The 16,581-nt window shown below is 42.4% G+C and overlaps 1 protein-coding gene across 1 annotated transcript in view; it reads left to right on the forward strand.

The window, feature by feature from the left end:
- The window catches only part of LOC106719743 (vacuolar protein sorting-associated protein 13B-like), a 33,082-nt gene extending 17,019 nt beyond the window's left edge, over positions 1–16,063 (forward strand). Inside the window, exons 40-84 of the mRNA XM_045686092.1 lie at positions 78–206; positions 319–429; positions 535–676; positions 1,105–1,223; positions 1,321–1,405; positions 1,566–1,779; positions 1,912–2,101; positions 2,189–2,313; positions 2,390–2,528; positions 2,697–2,820; positions 3,014–3,123; positions 3,425–3,648; positions 3,734–3,886; positions 3,979–4,192; positions 4,353–4,561; positions 4,644–4,720; positions 4,810–5,054; positions 5,249–5,364; positions 5,486–5,574; positions 6,286–6,416; positions 6,500–6,675; positions 6,876–7,001; positions 7,449–7,560; positions 7,644–7,820; positions 8,166–8,321; positions 8,994–9,095; positions 9,180–9,271; positions 9,578–9,785; positions 9,928–10,107; positions 10,313–10,478; positions 10,848–10,990; positions 11,191–11,259; positions 11,416–11,467; positions 12,260–12,373; positions 12,611–12,822; positions 13,005–13,233; positions 13,485–13,702; positions 13,781–13,916; positions 14,033–14,240; positions 14,320–14,390; positions 14,529–14,713; positions 14,808–14,972; positions 15,371–15,466; positions 15,571–15,642; positions 15,783–16,063. Coding sequence (XP_045542048.1) covers positions 78–206; positions 319–429; positions 535–676; positions 1,105–1,223; positions 1,321–1,405; positions 1,566–1,779; positions 1,912–2,101; positions 2,189–2,313; positions 2,390–2,528; positions 2,697–2,820; positions 3,014–3,123; positions 3,425–3,648; positions 3,734–3,886; positions 3,979–4,192; positions 4,353–4,561; positions 4,644–4,720; positions 4,810–5,054; positions 5,249–5,364; positions 5,486–5,574; positions 6,286–6,416; positions 6,500–6,675; positions 6,876–7,001; positions 7,449–7,560; positions 7,644–7,820; positions 8,166–8,321; positions 8,994–9,095; positions 9,180–9,271; positions 9,578–9,785; positions 9,928–10,107; positions 10,313–10,478; positions 10,848–10,990; positions 11,191–11,259; positions 11,416–11,467; positions 12,260–12,373; positions 12,611–12,822; positions 13,005–13,233; positions 13,485–13,702; positions 13,781–13,916; positions 14,033–14,240; positions 14,320–14,390; positions 14,529–14,713; positions 14,808–14,972; positions 15,371–15,466; positions 15,571–15,642; positions 15,783–16,010 — 6,639 coding nt within the window. The 3' untranslated portion in view covers positions 16,011–16,063. The remainder of the gene's footprint in view (positions 1–77; positions 207–318; positions 430–534; positions 677–1,104; positions 1,224–1,320; positions 1,406–1,565; positions 1,780–1,911; positions 2,102–2,188; positions 2,314–2,389; positions 2,529–2,696; positions 2,821–3,013; positions 3,124–3,424; positions 3,649–3,733; positions 3,887–3,978; positions 4,193–4,352; positions 4,562–4,643; positions 4,721–4,809; positions 5,055–5,248; positions 5,365–5,485; positions 5,575–6,285; positions 6,417–6,499; positions 6,676–6,875; positions 7,002–7,448; positions 7,561–7,643; positions 7,821–8,165; positions 8,322–8,993; positions 9,096–9,179; positions 9,272–9,577; positions 9,786–9,927; positions 10,108–10,312; positions 10,479–10,847; positions 10,991–11,190; positions 11,260–11,415; positions 11,468–12,259; positions 12,374–12,610; positions 12,823–13,004; positions 13,234–13,484; positions 13,703–13,780; positions 13,917–14,032; positions 14,241–14,319; positions 14,391–14,528; positions 14,714–14,807; positions 14,973–15,370; positions 15,467–15,570; positions 15,643–15,782) is intronic.
- Positions 16,064–16,581: the final 518 nt, after the last annotated feature.

The following is a 16,581-nucleotide window of genomic DNA, read 5'->3' on the forward strand; positions in this document are numbered from 1 at the left end:
TAATCATACATGCAAATATTTTTTTTTCTATTGAACAACAGTTACCAAGATGTTATAAATAAATCTGTTTTTCATAGGTTAGTTTCAAAGACATTAAAGAGACGAGTAAGAAAGACGACGGACGCGAGTCAGCGACCGCCGGCAGTTCGATCGCACCGGACGACATTAAAAGCACCGATATCGACAAAACTCACTTTGACTTAACGGTTAGTTGTCTCAATTAAGTTAAACGGTTAAGTTGAAAAAAAAAATCTCAATTTATATTTAATTTACAATAGATTTTTTTTTAATCTTAATTTGTCCTATTGATGTTTTCAGAATGTTTTGCCCCAAGCCAGGAAGACGGAAGGTTACTTGCAGATGATCCATATTAGCTTGCAACAACCAAACCTGTACTACTGGCGAAAAGAAACACAGAGGACGTTTCAGGTACAAATAGAAGAAGCGACGTTTTTAACTAAGTTGCCTTAAAACCACCCGAAAAATAGTGTTACCTAACATTTTTATACCTAAGTTGCATTCGCTGTACTTCAGGTATCGTTGTTCGACGCGGGCGTGGCGCTCGGAGGAGGTACATCGCGTCGTGTGCTACTGAGTACTGAGCGCGGTACCCGAGACCCACTCACCGACATTCCGCCAGCCCTCGCCACACTTAGAGCAACCATACCCACCACCAGTAAGTATTGGAAACGTTACGTACACTTTCGCACGTATATAATTGCATACGTCCCTACGTCGTATACCTTACATGGTGGCCATTACGATATTTTTAAATTTTAGTAATTTTGAGAAAATTGAAAGATATAGTGGAGTGTTATTCTAAAATAAGGACAGCTAATGTTAAATAGTTATGTGAGAAAAGCGTTTTAGAATAAATATTTTGTAATTCACGAATTTTAACGTACACCGGTATACAGTGTTTATAGCAACATGGTGAATTCTAAATTATTCTCAATAAAATTTGAAGCCTTGTCTATCCAATTTTTCGATCTCGGGTTGTGAATTAAAAAAATATACTAAAACTGAATAAATTTTATTTTTATTATTGTAAGAATTTGTAGTATTATTTTTTTAATTTCTAGATATGTATTATTGGTTTTATAGGTATATCTGCAACAGTAATACCGAACGCGCGAGGTACGCTTCAGTTAGATGTAGAGCGACCTGTTCTGTTTGATGTTTGCACGGACCGACTGATGCGTCTTCATACTATTGTCAAGTTGGTAAGAAAGCGTATTTACGAACAAAATAACACTCTATTATTATATAAATAATCACTTTAATGATGATTTTAACGACTCTTGTGTGTCGGTTATTCAGGTCAATAAGCAGTTGAAGCAGGTGAAAACAACGACAGAAGAAGATACAACTCAGTCTTCTATGAGGAGATTACGAAAATTAATGAGTGAGTGTTTACATTTCAGATTAATTCTTCAAGAATGCATTTATCATAATATAACACTAAACTAATCTCAATCAAAATGTATGTAATAAAGATATGAATAAAGAAGAAGAAGATAATATATAAATATGTGTGTGTAACGTTGATAATGTGTTAACCGCAGCGAGGCACGGTGTAGCGAATGTGTCGCTGAGCACGGGTCAGGTGGGAGTGCGGGGGTCTGTGGGGACGGCGGGGTGGACGAGCGCGAGCGCACACGTCACCGCCGCCCTACGTCCCGACCGCCTCACCGCACGCGTACTGTTGCGCTCCTCGTTCGCCTGCGCAGGTGCGCCCTGCGACGCCCGCAGACCGGTACTGCTGCCAGTGAACGTCGGGTAAACATACATTCACAATTCACCTTCCAAGTTTTTTTCATTTTGTATAGTTCTTTTTTACTACTATATATTACAGTTTGTTTCTGATGTAATTTAAGAAAAATGTATGTTATTACATTTTGTTTGGCGCAGGGCTACGGTGGTGGCGACTTGGGAGGGATGGCGACGCAGTGGGGGTGGGGCCGGGGGCGGCAGCAGCGCGGCAGGGGGCGTGCGCGGCGCGTTGTATGCCGACGCGGTAACACTCGATTTGCGCCCCGGCGACCTCGAAGCCCTCTCCGTTTTGCACCACGCCGTCCTGCAACTGCAGCAGTTTTTAAAAGTAAAACTAATACGTGAATGTGTTTACAATTAAATAAAAAGATTTTCTCAAAAGAAACACAAATTAAATACCAATATATATTGACAGGGCGAAACTCAAGATTCGTGGATTAACGTCGGCGAGAAAAAACCGAGTACATCGTCTACAGCAACCGTATCGTCTACCAGCTCGCTCGAGGATCTCGCCGATCATTACTACAAGGATGATCTCAGGTAATTTTCACTAAGGGCTTCGCTTAGTGTACAAAAAGTCAGCACTAAGCGACCGTTAATATGGGCGCGTGTGCAGGAGCGGCGCGTTCAGGTTGGTGCGCGGCGGACAGGTGCCGATGGCGTACCAGGTGCGAGCTATGGCCGGCGCGCTGACCTGGCGTTACCCGCACCCTCGCGCCCTCACCAGGCTTGTCGCGTTCCCTGTTCCTGGATTGGTAACTACTACTAACATTGCTATATTCATTGCGAGAGATTTGCAAAATCTTCACTAAAAGGAAATCTGTGACCTCTGCCGTTTCCTATGGGCCCTCAAATGGATCCTGAATGTTGAAATCGGAGTGTAATTGTACTTACAAGATATGTTAACTTGTTCTGGTCTGCAGGATGAAGAGATGGAGTGCGTGCTGGAACTGTTCGATTCTACGCTGATGCGGTGGGAGCCGCACACCTACTTCCACTTGCCCACCAGCGAGCCAAGGGAATTTAAACTTGATGGAAACCCAGCGGGTGAATTCGGTTTTATTGCTTTTTTATGCTCACTAATTACTTTTTTATGTACTACCATACGCCACGCTCAGATGAAATTTAAGTATTAACGAGTCTTTTATTACAGATTTATCATACTAAGTGTACATTTAGAACGACCCTGAAGGACTCTTGAGTGCGGCAGTAAATGACAATCCTAATATTTCCTGTACAGCCATGGTATTCGCGTTAATGTGGCGTGTACGACTGAGCCCGCGAGCGGAGGACGAGCAGACGCCATTCCTCTTCGACGCCAATAAGTTCATGTCGCAACATGACCCCTTGGTGAGTGACATCTATTTTGTACCTTATTGTGTTGTTAAGAACAAAATTAAAAGAAGTAAAATTATGATGACCGTCTGTTATGAATCTTACTATTATTATAAATGCGAAAGTTTAGATGGATGGGTGTGTGTTAGAAAGTACGGAGATACGGCTAAACGGATCTTGATGAAATTGGATACAGATGTAGAACATAGTCTGAATGAACTCATAGGATACTTTTTCATTTTTTTTTTATTCGGCGCGGACGGAGTCGTTGGCGACAGCTTGTAGTTCATACGTTAAGGTTATCTTGTATGTACAGGGTGCGGACGCGATGTGGTCCGCCGTGTCCGACACGGACTGCGACAGCGCAGGGAGTAGCGCGGGGGGCGGAATGGGGGGCGGACAACTCACCTCGGAGCAGCTGTGGGGTTCGATGCGCGTCGATTCATACTTTGCGCCCCGCCTGCTGCCGCCTACACGTGTTGCAATGCGTCTCGCAGCGCTCAGCATATACCTGCACAATGACATGCCCGCCCTAAACGAGTACGTATTCCTAGCTATATTTCTTTGATTAAGTTAATCATTTTATGCATTAAAATACTGTAATTGTAATTTGATAATCTTTTAGGGAGAATTGTAGGAAATTGGAAGGTCTATACGTATCGAGGCCGCTGCGGCGCAGTCACCGCGTGCTGGCGTTGTGCGCGCGCGACAGCGCCGCCCACCTACACCTGGGCCCCGCCCCCTCCACCCGACGCTGTCTTATGCACGCCCACTTCTCGTTAGTTGTTTCTTATAATAACTTACAACAAGGTTGTTTGCTAACCGACTTATTAATTTTGCTAAAAATTCTTTGATTCTCCCGTTCAACAGAAGCGACATCTTGGATTGCACTACGGGTACCATGGAGCGACTCGTGGAGGAGTTCCGGGTGCAGGCTTCAGTGTTGCTGACGCCCGTGCGGGATTCCGAGGCGAGAGATTGGCGCGTGCGCACGTGTGCTGACCACGTATACGTGTCGCTGAACGTGCCGCACGTCTACACTTTGCAGGCGCTGGCCAACGACTGGCAACACGCATACGATCAGGTACACGTCATGTGTGGTAGCTAGAACGATGTTTAAATAAAATGTCTTTAGTTAAAAATATGCTAGACGGGTAAGCTGTATTTAATAATTACCTGAAAAAATTGGTACAAAATTGTTGATTACCATTTAATAATGCCTAGTTTATTGAATATTTTTGCAGTATGTACTGAAAGAAAAAGATTGTGTGGAGAGCAGTGCGACGGAAGAGAATGAGGAGCCGGAGTTGTTAGAGGAGGAGGAGTCACAGCGTGCGCTGCGCGGACGCGTCTCGTTGTGGTTGTACAACGAGTGCGGAGCCGCACTTCGCGTGTCTCAACTTGCTACCGAAGAACTGCTTCCGTTGGGCCCCGATTCCATGCTTGCGTATAGGTAACGTCGAATGCTCATATTCATTTGACTAGCAAATCTTAAAAAAAAATCATGTATTAAATTCATTAGTTTATTTTTATAGATGGCACTCCCCAAACGAGGCGAAAAAGCTACGGTTCTCCCTCGCCAATCCATCAACGGACTGGCACTGGTCTAATAGTAAGTGAAGTGCTCGAGTACAACAATTTTAATTACTTTTTCCACGTATTTGCACGTTTAGTTTTATTTCCCTTTGATGAATCTTTAAGGTATACCTTTCGTGGAAGGCAAGTACTTGGTACGTCTGGAAGAGCCGAATGTATGTCTGAACGGGGGCGGGGCTGTGAGTGACAAAGCGTGCGGGGCAGACGTGGCACCGGGGATCTCCCGCCTCGCGCCGGGGGCGGGCGTGTTCATCTACGCGCGCGTCACCGAGGTCGGCCCCACGCGCACCATGCGTCTGACAGGGCGACTCACGCTTGCTAACATGCTTCGACATCCACTACTATATAAGGTCATACATTTATTTTTTATATTTTTTACATTTTCATTTAATATTAACATTAATATTTACATTTAATTATATTTTACATTTTAATATTTTTTAATACTTACATATTTGATATTTTTTCCGATTTCAACGTAGACAGACGAAACTTAGCGAAATCTGTTAATGATTTTACTAAGGCGAAAGTTTATTTCTACCAGGTGCGCGTTCGATGCGCGTCTACGCAACAATGGCGCGCACAGTGCGCAGGCGAGCTGTCCCCCGAGCGCGTCTGCCCCGCCCTCCTCTGTGAGACGGCCGCCGATCTCTCTCTTAAGTAAACACAACTTCTAAACTTACTTGTATTATTTTCTGCATTTGTAATAGCTTAAATAATGTTCTCAAATTTTTGTGTTGATGTTCAATTTTAAATTTACTCAAGTTATTCAATATTCCAGGGTGAAATTCTTGTCCCACGATGCCGGTTGGTCGGGTGATATTCCAATAAAAGAATGTCCAAAAGAAAATGTACCATGGCTGGTTAAAGGTAATGTTAAGTTATTGCTTAAAATCATTTTAAAACACTCTTCGTGCCCTACACGACGGGTTCGAGTCCCGGGACACAGCCTGCCTTACACTACGCTTTGTAAGGGATAGTGTAATATTTTAAAGTGAAGAAAGTGGTACTTACCAACTCGATACCCAATTCACCACTTGTAGGTGCCTGGTCACTCTGTCGGTATCAGTCGAGTCAAATAAGTCACAGTCATAAAGTCGAACCGCGAAATTGAAAAATATAGTTCGTCATTGACGATGACGAACCACAGTGCATCTGTACCGAACACTATTTACGCTCTATTAAGAAACTTCTGGTCTCCTGCAGTCATAACCAGATAGGAAGCTAGTAAATACACTTAAACTTGACCAATTAAAAAAAGGTCCTTTGGTTCAATACATACTTTTAACCGACTTCAAAAAGGAGCTTATCAATTCGATTGTATTTCTTTTTTTATGTGTGTTACCGCGAAGCTCCGCCCCTGCTGCTCCGATTTTGATAACAAATATTTCAATCGAAAGGTAGTGCTTGCAGATGGATCCCATTTTTTTGATTATTTTTTAAAATAACTAGAAGACTAGTAGATTTTGAGTTTAGCTCAAAAATGCGTCGCGATAATTAGGGGCTTTTTTGCTTTAAGCGCTTATTACATTCGAGTTATTACATAGCTTCTATATTGTATAAATATTGTATGTTTGTCAGTGCCGAGCGGCGGTGACATGGCGTACGTGTCGGTGTGGTGCCGCGTGTCTCGCGCCACCTCCGACGGCCGCCTGCTCGCCACCTTCTGGCCGCTCTTCGTGCTGCGCTCTCATCTCTCCCTAGATACAGAAGTATGTTTATAACATAGTGTCATGATTATTAAATCGATTTAAATTGTAAGCTAAAAGTAAATTGATTATTTATTGTATCGAAGGTGATGATAACAACGGAGTTGTCGGACACTATTATGGGTAAGAGTGGGGGGACGGAGACGGGTGCCAAGGGGGCGGCGCCTGGACTGGTGCAGACGGCGTTGGGGCGCGGCGCTACCACACACCTCACTGCGCCCGGCACCACCGCCGCCCGCCACACTCTCACACTGCAGTATAAGTAATGTCATATTTTATCACTTTTTTATTGTTTCCACCATCAAAACACATGTTTGGAAACATATGGTCCACACTCTTTGAAAAAAAAAACAGAGAAATGTGTTTTAATACAAAAGTTACGGAAAAGTAATATTAAAAAAACAAATAAAATAACATAAGCTTGTGTTTTTAAGTTGTTATACATATATATGTATTGTGTAGGAACATAGACTGTCCAGTGACGCCGAAGGGGTTGCCTTTGCACTACGGCATTACGCAGACATCAGTGTTTGACGAGAGTCAGCCTGTACAGGACATCGACGATGTGCTCCAAGAAATAAACAACTGGTCAGTCAACAAGCAATGTTTATTTGATGACAAAAATAATGTTACAATATTTTTCTAATATTATAAATGCGAATGTTTAGATGGATGGATGGAAGGTATCTCTGGAACGACTCAACGGATCTTGTGAAATTTGAATCAAGTTTTTTAACTCCGCGTAGACGAAGTCGAGGGCGATAGCTAGTATCATTATAAAATTTAAAATACAATTGTGCAGTACATTTGTATGAGACACTTTATATTTTTTCAGTTTTTTTTAGTGGTATAACGAATAAAACAGTGTGATCCATTACGCAAAAACTAAAAGTAAGATTATCCACAGAAGCACAGATGTTAAAAAGTTTCACAGGTGCCTTATAAGTATGCCATATCGTGTCTTATTTTTTGTATTAATTCCTATTTTATTGGCCGCGATAACCAAGCTAGATTAGATTCTTGTCTACTTGTCAGGCTACGAGAGTGGGGCGGCGAGGCGCGGTCTGATTGGCCTTACTCGCTGGTGCGCCGGCACTGGCGCGGTGTGTGGCAGCCGGCGCTGTTGCAGCCGCGTACAGATATCACGGTATCACCTCTCAGTCAATGCAGCATCCAGCATCAAAGATGTGATGTACTGCACGTGTATGTATGATGTATGTGTGTGTACAGGTGCAGTACAGCCCGGTGTGCGCGGGCGGCGGTTGCTCGCTGGCGGCACAGCTCTGGCCGGTGATGTTACTCGCCAACGCCGCGCCCATGCCGCTCACACTACGCGCACACGACGCCGCACCACTCTGCCGCCTCGAGCCTGGACATGTTGTCTCGCCACCGTCCACTCTGCTCACGGTTTATATAATTATTCTCCCTAAAACTGACTGAAACTGACTGATACTGACCATACATACTGTGTATGTTAATCCCGTTACGCCCCCTGGCTTTTACGCTTGTAACATAATGATTTGTTTGATATTGACGAGTAACATTTCAACCGGTTTTATTTAATTGTCCACTATTTTAGATGCTAACAATTAGCACGGGTTTAGATTTACTTATTGCTTCTTATTCCTCGGGATTAGATTTTTATTGGTATAAATTTTGTCTACACTTTTATAACTAGTGATAAACAAACGTAAAATTCAGAAAGTTTTATATTCCTGTAACGGGCTGACTTAGATATGTTGTAATTTGCAGAAACCTTTCTTCCTGTCGCTGGAGATGGGTCGCGAGACATTTGTGAGTGAGCCGTTGGTGGTGAGTTCGCAGGAGCCGGGCCGCTACGGCGCTCTGCCGACTGGTCACCTGGCCCTCGGTCACGCCGCAAACATCGCCATACAATGCAATCACAAGGTATACACAGACATACACATATATAGTGTCAGATTTTCTCAACTTTTTGATAATATAAATAGCAGGTACGCGACTAATCGCTTAGTGGAAATGCGATTAATTGAGACTTGTACAAGGTTAGAAAAAGCTAGTAGGATGTGAAAAAGGTGCAAACTGTTTCCTGTATTTTGATGTGAAACATCTATAGGCTCACTTGTAAACTGAATTGTTGGCGTGGCGACGGGTGGCCACGCTATACGCAATTTCAAGGGTTACAGCATAAACGCTGTAACCCTTGAAATCGCGAATATGTTTCTCACACGTTAATAATTTCAACCATTATCAAACGATAATGATTTTATTATAGGTTAGCACAAACTACACAACATTGCTAAATACCGCATGCTTGTAGGCGTATCAGCTCACGAGTTATCATTTTTTGGCTCTCCTGTAAAGTTCATACTTTCGGGGTTACAGCGTTTACGCTTTCCAGCGTCGATATTTTATTTTAATAATCTCGTATTTAATATTTTATGCATATTACTTGTACACACACGATGTTTTACATCTGCCAGGCGTCCCATAACGGCTCACATTTTTTTTATGTCTTGTCATGTTTTTTTTTTTATTTTACATTAGTTTGTCTAATTGACTGTGACATTTTTATTTTATAACGATTTTTTTTTATTACAGGTAGCATTGTTTACCATGTATTTGGAAGTAAAAGAAGACATGAACGTATTGGGCATCACTTCAACTTATGTTCTCAGAAATGATATGGACACTGATATTATGGTAAGTTCTAATATTATTTTTTTTAAATGAAATTGTTGTATTTGTAATATCTTGCTGTAATTAATTATATCTTTATAAATGCAGATAACTTGCATCGCAGTACCGGAAGACACCGACGATGAAGTGCTGCTAAATCCGAAGTCATTTAAAGTGATCCCGCCTTCAAAGGATAAACGGTAAATTATCCCTTTTGTTTAGTTGACCGATATACAAGAAACACCAAAACAGATCATGTGCATTATTGTATGTTTTTTAATTAGTTTAATTAATTATTTTACCACAGTTTTTAATTTGACCACAGCATTAAAGTCTAAATTCACCGTATTTTTTGGCTTGTTAATAAAATTTAAAAAGTTTTTAACAATGGGTAAAATAGTTAATTACTATCCTAAAAGCACTAAATATTAATTAGTCTTAAGTACATTTGATATATGTCTTCCTAATAATACCTCGTACAAGCTCTTATTTATATTGGGCGACAGATGTGTGGGCGAAGCACTGTGCCGCGCGTGGATATGGAGTCGTTGGCGTAGTGGAGCTCGTGCCAACACATTCCTATGCGTTTCGCTAACACACGACAGCGCCGTGCCTGTACGTCTGGCCACGCCCCCCGAGCACGCCGGCCCCGCCCACCACGGCGCGCAGCCCTCACGACGAGCGATCGCACTGCGCGATCACAACAACCAATCTGTATGTAAACTTTCCTAAAGTCTGTAAACACTTTCTATTCCTCCACATACTAGACGGATTTGGTTTGTTTCTTCAACTCGTGTATACTTTTTCATACATACGAGTCCTGATTCTACAGTTCAATTAATGTATATGTGTCCAGGTGCCAGTGGTGGTGACTCAGCATCACCACGACGGCCGCTGGCAGGTGGTTGTGGCGCGCGACCCTTGCCCGCAGTTCGTCGTGTACAACGCGACGGGCGAAAGGCTCGCAGTCGCACAGGTCGATCAGCCCGAAGTATATGATCACTACCAACAGAATACCGCGTCTAATAATGTCAAGGTCAGATTCTAGTAAATAGCTTTATATTGTTACAAATTTTAAGACTTTTTGTGTATCCTTCATAAAAACAACACCCGTCGTCTGTTCTTTAAAAAAATGTTAGCAATGCGCCTGTGGCTTGTCTGATGGTTGCTGATGGCTATGGGCAGTGGTTCATAGAAGTCGGGTCTTTCTATTTACAAAGTATATTTATATGTGTAAACAGGCAGTGAGAGAGTGCGAGGGGGCCCGCTGGATGTGCACGGTGGGTCCGGGCATGAGTACGCACTACACGACGCCGGCGTACTGCGCACGCTACCCCACGCCCGCCTCAGACGCAGACAACGGCGACGCCCTCGCTCCAATATTCCTTACATTTGCCCGAGCAACAGGTAACAAACTGTATAAATGCTTTCAAATATCTTGGCGAGTCGTTGCGCAGAACTCAAGGTGTGTTGGGGCGTAACGAGATCCGAGAAGAGGCCACTACACACCATGCCGACCTTGGACGTGCCGACCGTAACCTTGGACCGCTGAGATATTTGAAAAGAGTTATACATATAAAACTATATAACAGAAATACGTCAATTTCACATAAAAGTAAAAAAGTGTTGTAGAGTAACGGACAACGTCAATACAGAACATTATAAGTCTTGTCATTAAGCATTCAAATACTAGTTGTAAAACTGTCTACTGTTTGTCTCATTGTTCTATCCTATTCTGCAAATAGCATTAAATATGTAACAACGATCTGTACATAGAGGAGGAACGAATGCCCAAGTGGTGTGTGCCGGTGGGTGTGGTGAGCGGCGAGCAGCTGGTGCAGCTGGCCGGTCTGACGGTCAAACTGCGCGTGCGCACCTCCCCCCACTCCACCCTGCTCGATATACAACACGTCCAACAGGTATGTACAACCAACACATACGTTAACATTGAAAATAAGAATAGCTTTTAGAAAAAAAATAAAATTAAAATTTACTTATAGAAAAAAAAAACAGAAGTTTATCCAAGTGGGGGAAAACAATTATTCTTGATACAGCTAAATATTCATAGTATGCAAATTTGAAATGATTGATAAAAATTTATTTTTTAATGCCTTTTCAGCATGACATCTCCGCGAGCGACATAAGGCAGCGTCTGGTCGGTTCCTTCAGCAACTCTACACTTCACGAAGTAAGTGTTGACAATTTTCAGCTCGTTTTAATATATTTTGTCTCATTCTAATTTACAAATAAATTTGAAATTTGCTAACGATCAAGCCATAACTGAACATCTTCGCTTAAATTTTCAGTATACGAGATGTTTAAGGGTTTTTTTTTTAATTTTTAGAAACACATTAATGAACACCGGTCGATGGAACGAGTTAACGCAACAGAGAATTGTAAGTTATTTGATAATGTGCATATAGGTTTTTTCTTATAATTGATATTATTTTGTAAATTGCGTTTCTAACTGTTGGTTTCTGAGACAAAAATCTCTTTAAAAATATATCGTTATCCCTGTCTTTATCTTAGACAAAACAGAGAAAACAATATGTTTTAAACTGAGATTTTGAGTTTAGAAACCCACAGTAAGTACTCGTACGTTATTTACATAACAATTACTCACATTTTTCTCTCGCAGTAATGGAAACTTCAAGTTCTCGCTTGCGCAATAATTTTCTATCTCGAGGCAATATCAATATAAAAGATGATATGATTTCACAATCTAGTGATACAAATACGATTCAATCGTTAAATGTCAAAGAGTTGTCCGTTGACGTTGAAAGAAGTGCTAACGCACAGCTCTCATCACGTGGTAAGAGAGTGCGACCGTTTTCATTGCCTATGCATTAGTATTGTTCTAGTTTGGACTAAAAAAATATATACTTTTTATACGTAGAGTAAAAAAATAATATAAATAGATGTAATTCCAATCCAATATTAAGATTTTAAAGGCTGCACCTTCATATTTTTTTATATATCTTGAATCGTAGTTGATAGAATCTTTCATCTAGAAGAAAATAACTTGTTTTTCATGACACTAAAATGAGAAATCATTGTAAAACATCATGTTGTTTTTATTTTGTTATGCACTTATTTTGTTTTTTTTCACACAATTTTTTTTGTTTTAATAATTTGTTTTATTTATAATTTTTTTTATTCGTATTATTTGTGATTGTGCTGTGCGTCAGGTTTGGAGAGAGAGCTGACGAGAAGTGTACTGGCAGTGGGAAATGAAGATAATTCTCAGGTTTCAATAGTGCAGTGCCTCTCTGAGGCCGATCAGTCCAGTTTCAAGGAACTTTGTAACTATTTCTTTTATTTATAATTTTTTTATGAGTTTCGTATACAAAACTTAATTTTATTTATCAATTAATTATATGTGAAATATAACAAAGGTTAAATTTGTTTTAGTTAAAATAAAGATTTTTATTTTTAAATTCATCCACTAAGCATTTATTTATCATCTTTGTAAATGAAAACTTATTCTGTTTGCTTGTTTAATATTTGTCTGTTTTAAATACAATTTTGATGTTTGTCAGTGTACGGCGGCGAGCAGCAGCAGCAGCAGCAGCAGCAGCAGCAGCAGCAGGAAGAGGGCGGTGACGGCGGTGTGGGGGGGTTGGGAGGTGGCGAGCGCGCTTTGTGCGAGGTGCGCGGTGTACACATCCGCCTCGCCGCCGCCGCTGACCGACCACCGCTCGTCGCTCTGCATCTCGACAACCTGCTGGCCGTCAACCACGCAGACATGCATGTACGCAATACGAAAATCTATAAAACTCTCGCTGTGTTTCAGTAACTGTGAAGTAGTGATTTATAGTATCCGAGGCTAAGTTGGCACGTGGATTAAAAGAGTCCTACCGTTTTCGACGTGCCAAGTCAAGTTCCACCACTCATTACACAAACTTTTAATGGTAAATCGACTGAATATTACAGAGGGGCCGAGCGACGATATCAGTGTCGTCTCTCCAGATCGACAACGCTCAGTACTCGAGCGGGGAGTACGATTTCGCGGTTGTGGCAACGTCGCGTGCGCCGCTGCCCCCGGCCCCGCGCTGGCCGCCGCTGTGGGGCACCGCGCCCCCGCAACAATCCAGCGACCAAGATGTCCTCAACCTAGATATTATCACCGAAGCGTGGTTTGTCGCCGAACAAGACTTCTGTGGTAAGTAACAGCAATTTCAACTTCACAACAAACATCTTGAGTATTTTATATTTTAGAATTTGGCGAAAAAGATTACACGTTTCTAGTATTTGCAAAATTGTCGTCACAATTGAGAAGACGTCTTTCTTTTTTTTATTAAGCTAATAGGATCAAAGAAAACTAAACATAAGCTATCATCTCGAGCGATAACTTTTGTATAAATTATAGCTATAGGTTACATAAATATTATAAGAGCAAGTTATATAAATCAGAGATAACGGAAGTGGAGGTGCGTGTGGGTGCGCTCGCGCTGTACATCGAGGACGCGTACGTGCGACGATTGGCCGCGCTGCTGCGGGAGGCGTGGCCGGCACGAGACAGCGACGAGTGCGCGCACGTGCTCGCCGCCGCGCGCCGCATGCAGCGCCCCCTGCGCCTGCGCACACTCACCGTCATGCCCATAGATCTGTTGCTCACTCTGCATACTGCCGTAAGTGATGTTTCTTCCCGCCCTTGGCAATTACACTGTTCAGTAGAAAATATGTAGTGTTTCTGTGTGTTTTTGCAGGCGCACATGTACATTGCGTTGGATCAGAGTCCGCTGCGACTGGCCGCGTTCCGACAGCGCGCAATGGTCACCTCAGTGGAGCGGCTTACGCATGCCTTCACCGTACACTATCTGTCCGCAGCGCTTCTCAGTGCAGGTCTCTATGTTTATAGCTTACATTTAAATAGCTATTGTATATTATAATTTATATAGTATCGGCAACACGCAGATTTAGTGAAACAATAATGTGTCATCGTGTTGTATATGTATCAGGTTGGGTGGTGGGGGGTCTAGAGTTGGTGGGTGCGCCAGTGGCGTTGGCGGCGCGAGTGGTGGGAGCGGGCGGCGGCGTGCGGGGCGTGGCGAGCGCGACCGCAGCCGCCGTACTGCGGTCGCTCAGCGCCGCCGCCAGTTCCTTGGCGCGCAACCTCGATTTACTCGCTGGTGACATCGAACACGCGGAGCGAGCTGCCGCCGCGAGGTAATTGCCTGCTGTTTATTTGCATGTTTTACCTGCGCTTAATCCTATCATTTGATTTTATAATCATCATATCTTTCAGGAGACAACCCCCTTCCAGTTTATTAGCCGGTCTCACAGCGGGACTCACTAACTTCGCTATCAATATACTTGGTAAGGTTTCTGTTTTTTAGACGTGATTTTAATTTTTGTCATTTTAGGTTTTTCTTGTTTTAATATATTTTTTGGATTGGCAAATATTGCCTGCAAATAAGTTTGCACCTGTTATAAGGACGTGTCTTTGTATTTGAGGTGCGGTGGGCGGTCTCGCGCACCATTCAGTGGTGGGCGTGTGTGTGGGCGAGGCGGGAGGCGGGACGGCGCTAAGACGTGGTTTAGTCGGCGCTTTGACTAAGCCCCTAAGTGCCACTGCTGACCTGCTTGCGTATGCCGGTCAAGGTCTACTCGCGCAGACCGGCTGGGATGTAACGCCTCAGGTAATTATTAGTTAAATAATCTAGTGCTCGTAATATATGTACCTATACTTTACACGGATGTTTGTATAAAACTGCTACGTGTGATTATTAATAGCCAAGGGCATGGAGCGGCGACGAGGGAGAGGCTAGTATTGGTCCGGCGGGCGTGTGGCAGCGCGAGTGCGTGCGCTGGGCGTTCAGGCTCGCCGACCTGCCCGCGATCTCCGGCTTCCGAGTGCTGCTCGACAACGCGCCTCTCCTACTCATCATTACACAAAAGGTAACCTCCACTAAAAGCAACATCATCATCAACTCACTATATGTCCCCACTGAGGGGCTCGGAACCTATCCCAAGTTAGGCATAACTAGGCCATAGTCAACCACGCTGGCCCAGTGCGGGTTGACTTCACACATATCATTGAATTTCTTCTCAGATATGTGCAGGTTGCATCACGATGTTTTCCTTCATCGTAAGAACGTCGGATAAATGTACATATGTAAACCGAAAGTCGAAAATCACATTGGTACATGGCGGGATTCGAACCCAGGACCTGCAGATTGCAAGTCAAGTGTGTCAACTTAACCCCTGAGCCACCGACGCTACCAAAAGCTACATGCTATTCATATTGTACTACATTAGTATTTGATTGTAAATTAAAATGATTATTTTTAATACAGTTCCTGGTGGTGGCGGACCCTCACACCGAGCGCATCGTCGAAATGATAGATCTAAAGTCGTGCTCGGTACAGCCGCTAGTTGGACACGTCGTCGAGGTGAACTGAACTGCATTGATTTGTTTATTTTGCATTATTACTAACTATAGGAGTTTATGTTACTTTTTGTATCTTAATAACTCCTATATTAATTCATCTTGTAGTTGGTGGTTAAACAGCGGCGGTCTCCAAAGACTCCGGACTCTAACGGGCCAGATGAAGACAACGAGTATCAAGTATGTATACATAAAAATCAATACGCTTACGGATGAGGTCGTGCGTAATTTTATCGAACTGTTACAACACTATACCAAAGATTTACAATTTACCAAAATTTTATCATATCTGATTATTAAAATGATGTCTGTAATAACAGATAAGCGCCTCAGCTATGGCTCGTGTTGCGCGGTACACGGGGGCGGGGTCGGCGGGCATTAGGGCGGAGCTAGAGGGTGGGGCGGGCGCGAGCACGACGGGGGCGGGGCCAGAGGCGGGCGCACGCAACTTGCTACTGCGCACCGCGCCAACACAAACGTACTCGCTGCACGCTACACTCTGCGCAGCCATACAACACAACTGCGCCGTACACTTTCCATTACTGTAATTCGTACACTTTTCAATTCTCTATGATGTGCTTTAACTTCCAATATACGAAATACCAATGCTCAAAGTTCAATGTGAATTTCAATTTACGTAACGCTCACTGTATTCGTAAACATTGAAGTAAAATGCTTTGGTTGATCTTCCATTAAATTACATTTTATTGTAAGACTGTTATTAATTATGAGTATAGATTAATGATATGATGAAGTTACATGTCTCGGAATGTATTGATCAAACGATACCAGAGGTTTATTAGCACTTCATGATATAAATAGATTTTAAGTTTTTTTTTTTTTTATTGTCGCAACAGTATGCATTTCAAATACCTTAGGTATATTGCCATTTTATTTATTGTATTTTATTAAAAATAACATCTTTTTAGCCAACTTCAAAAAGAAGGAGGTTATCAATTCGACTGTATTTTTTTTTATAATCTGTATAGATTTACAATTATATCGTCTATACAAAATCCATTAACTATCGAAGGCATTCCTCTTCAAAATAAGTTTTGTAAATGTACATTTTGGATAAGTTTTTTTTTTTTTTAATAATATTTACAATTAAATTGAATT

Source organism: Papilio machaon, chromosome Z (assembly GCF_912999745.1).
Source record: "Papilio machaon chromosome Z, ilPapMach1.1, whole genome shotgun sequence".
In the NCBI taxonomy this organism is placed as follows: Eukaryota; Metazoa; Arthropoda; class Insecta; order Lepidoptera; family Papilionidae; genus Papilio; species Papilio machaon.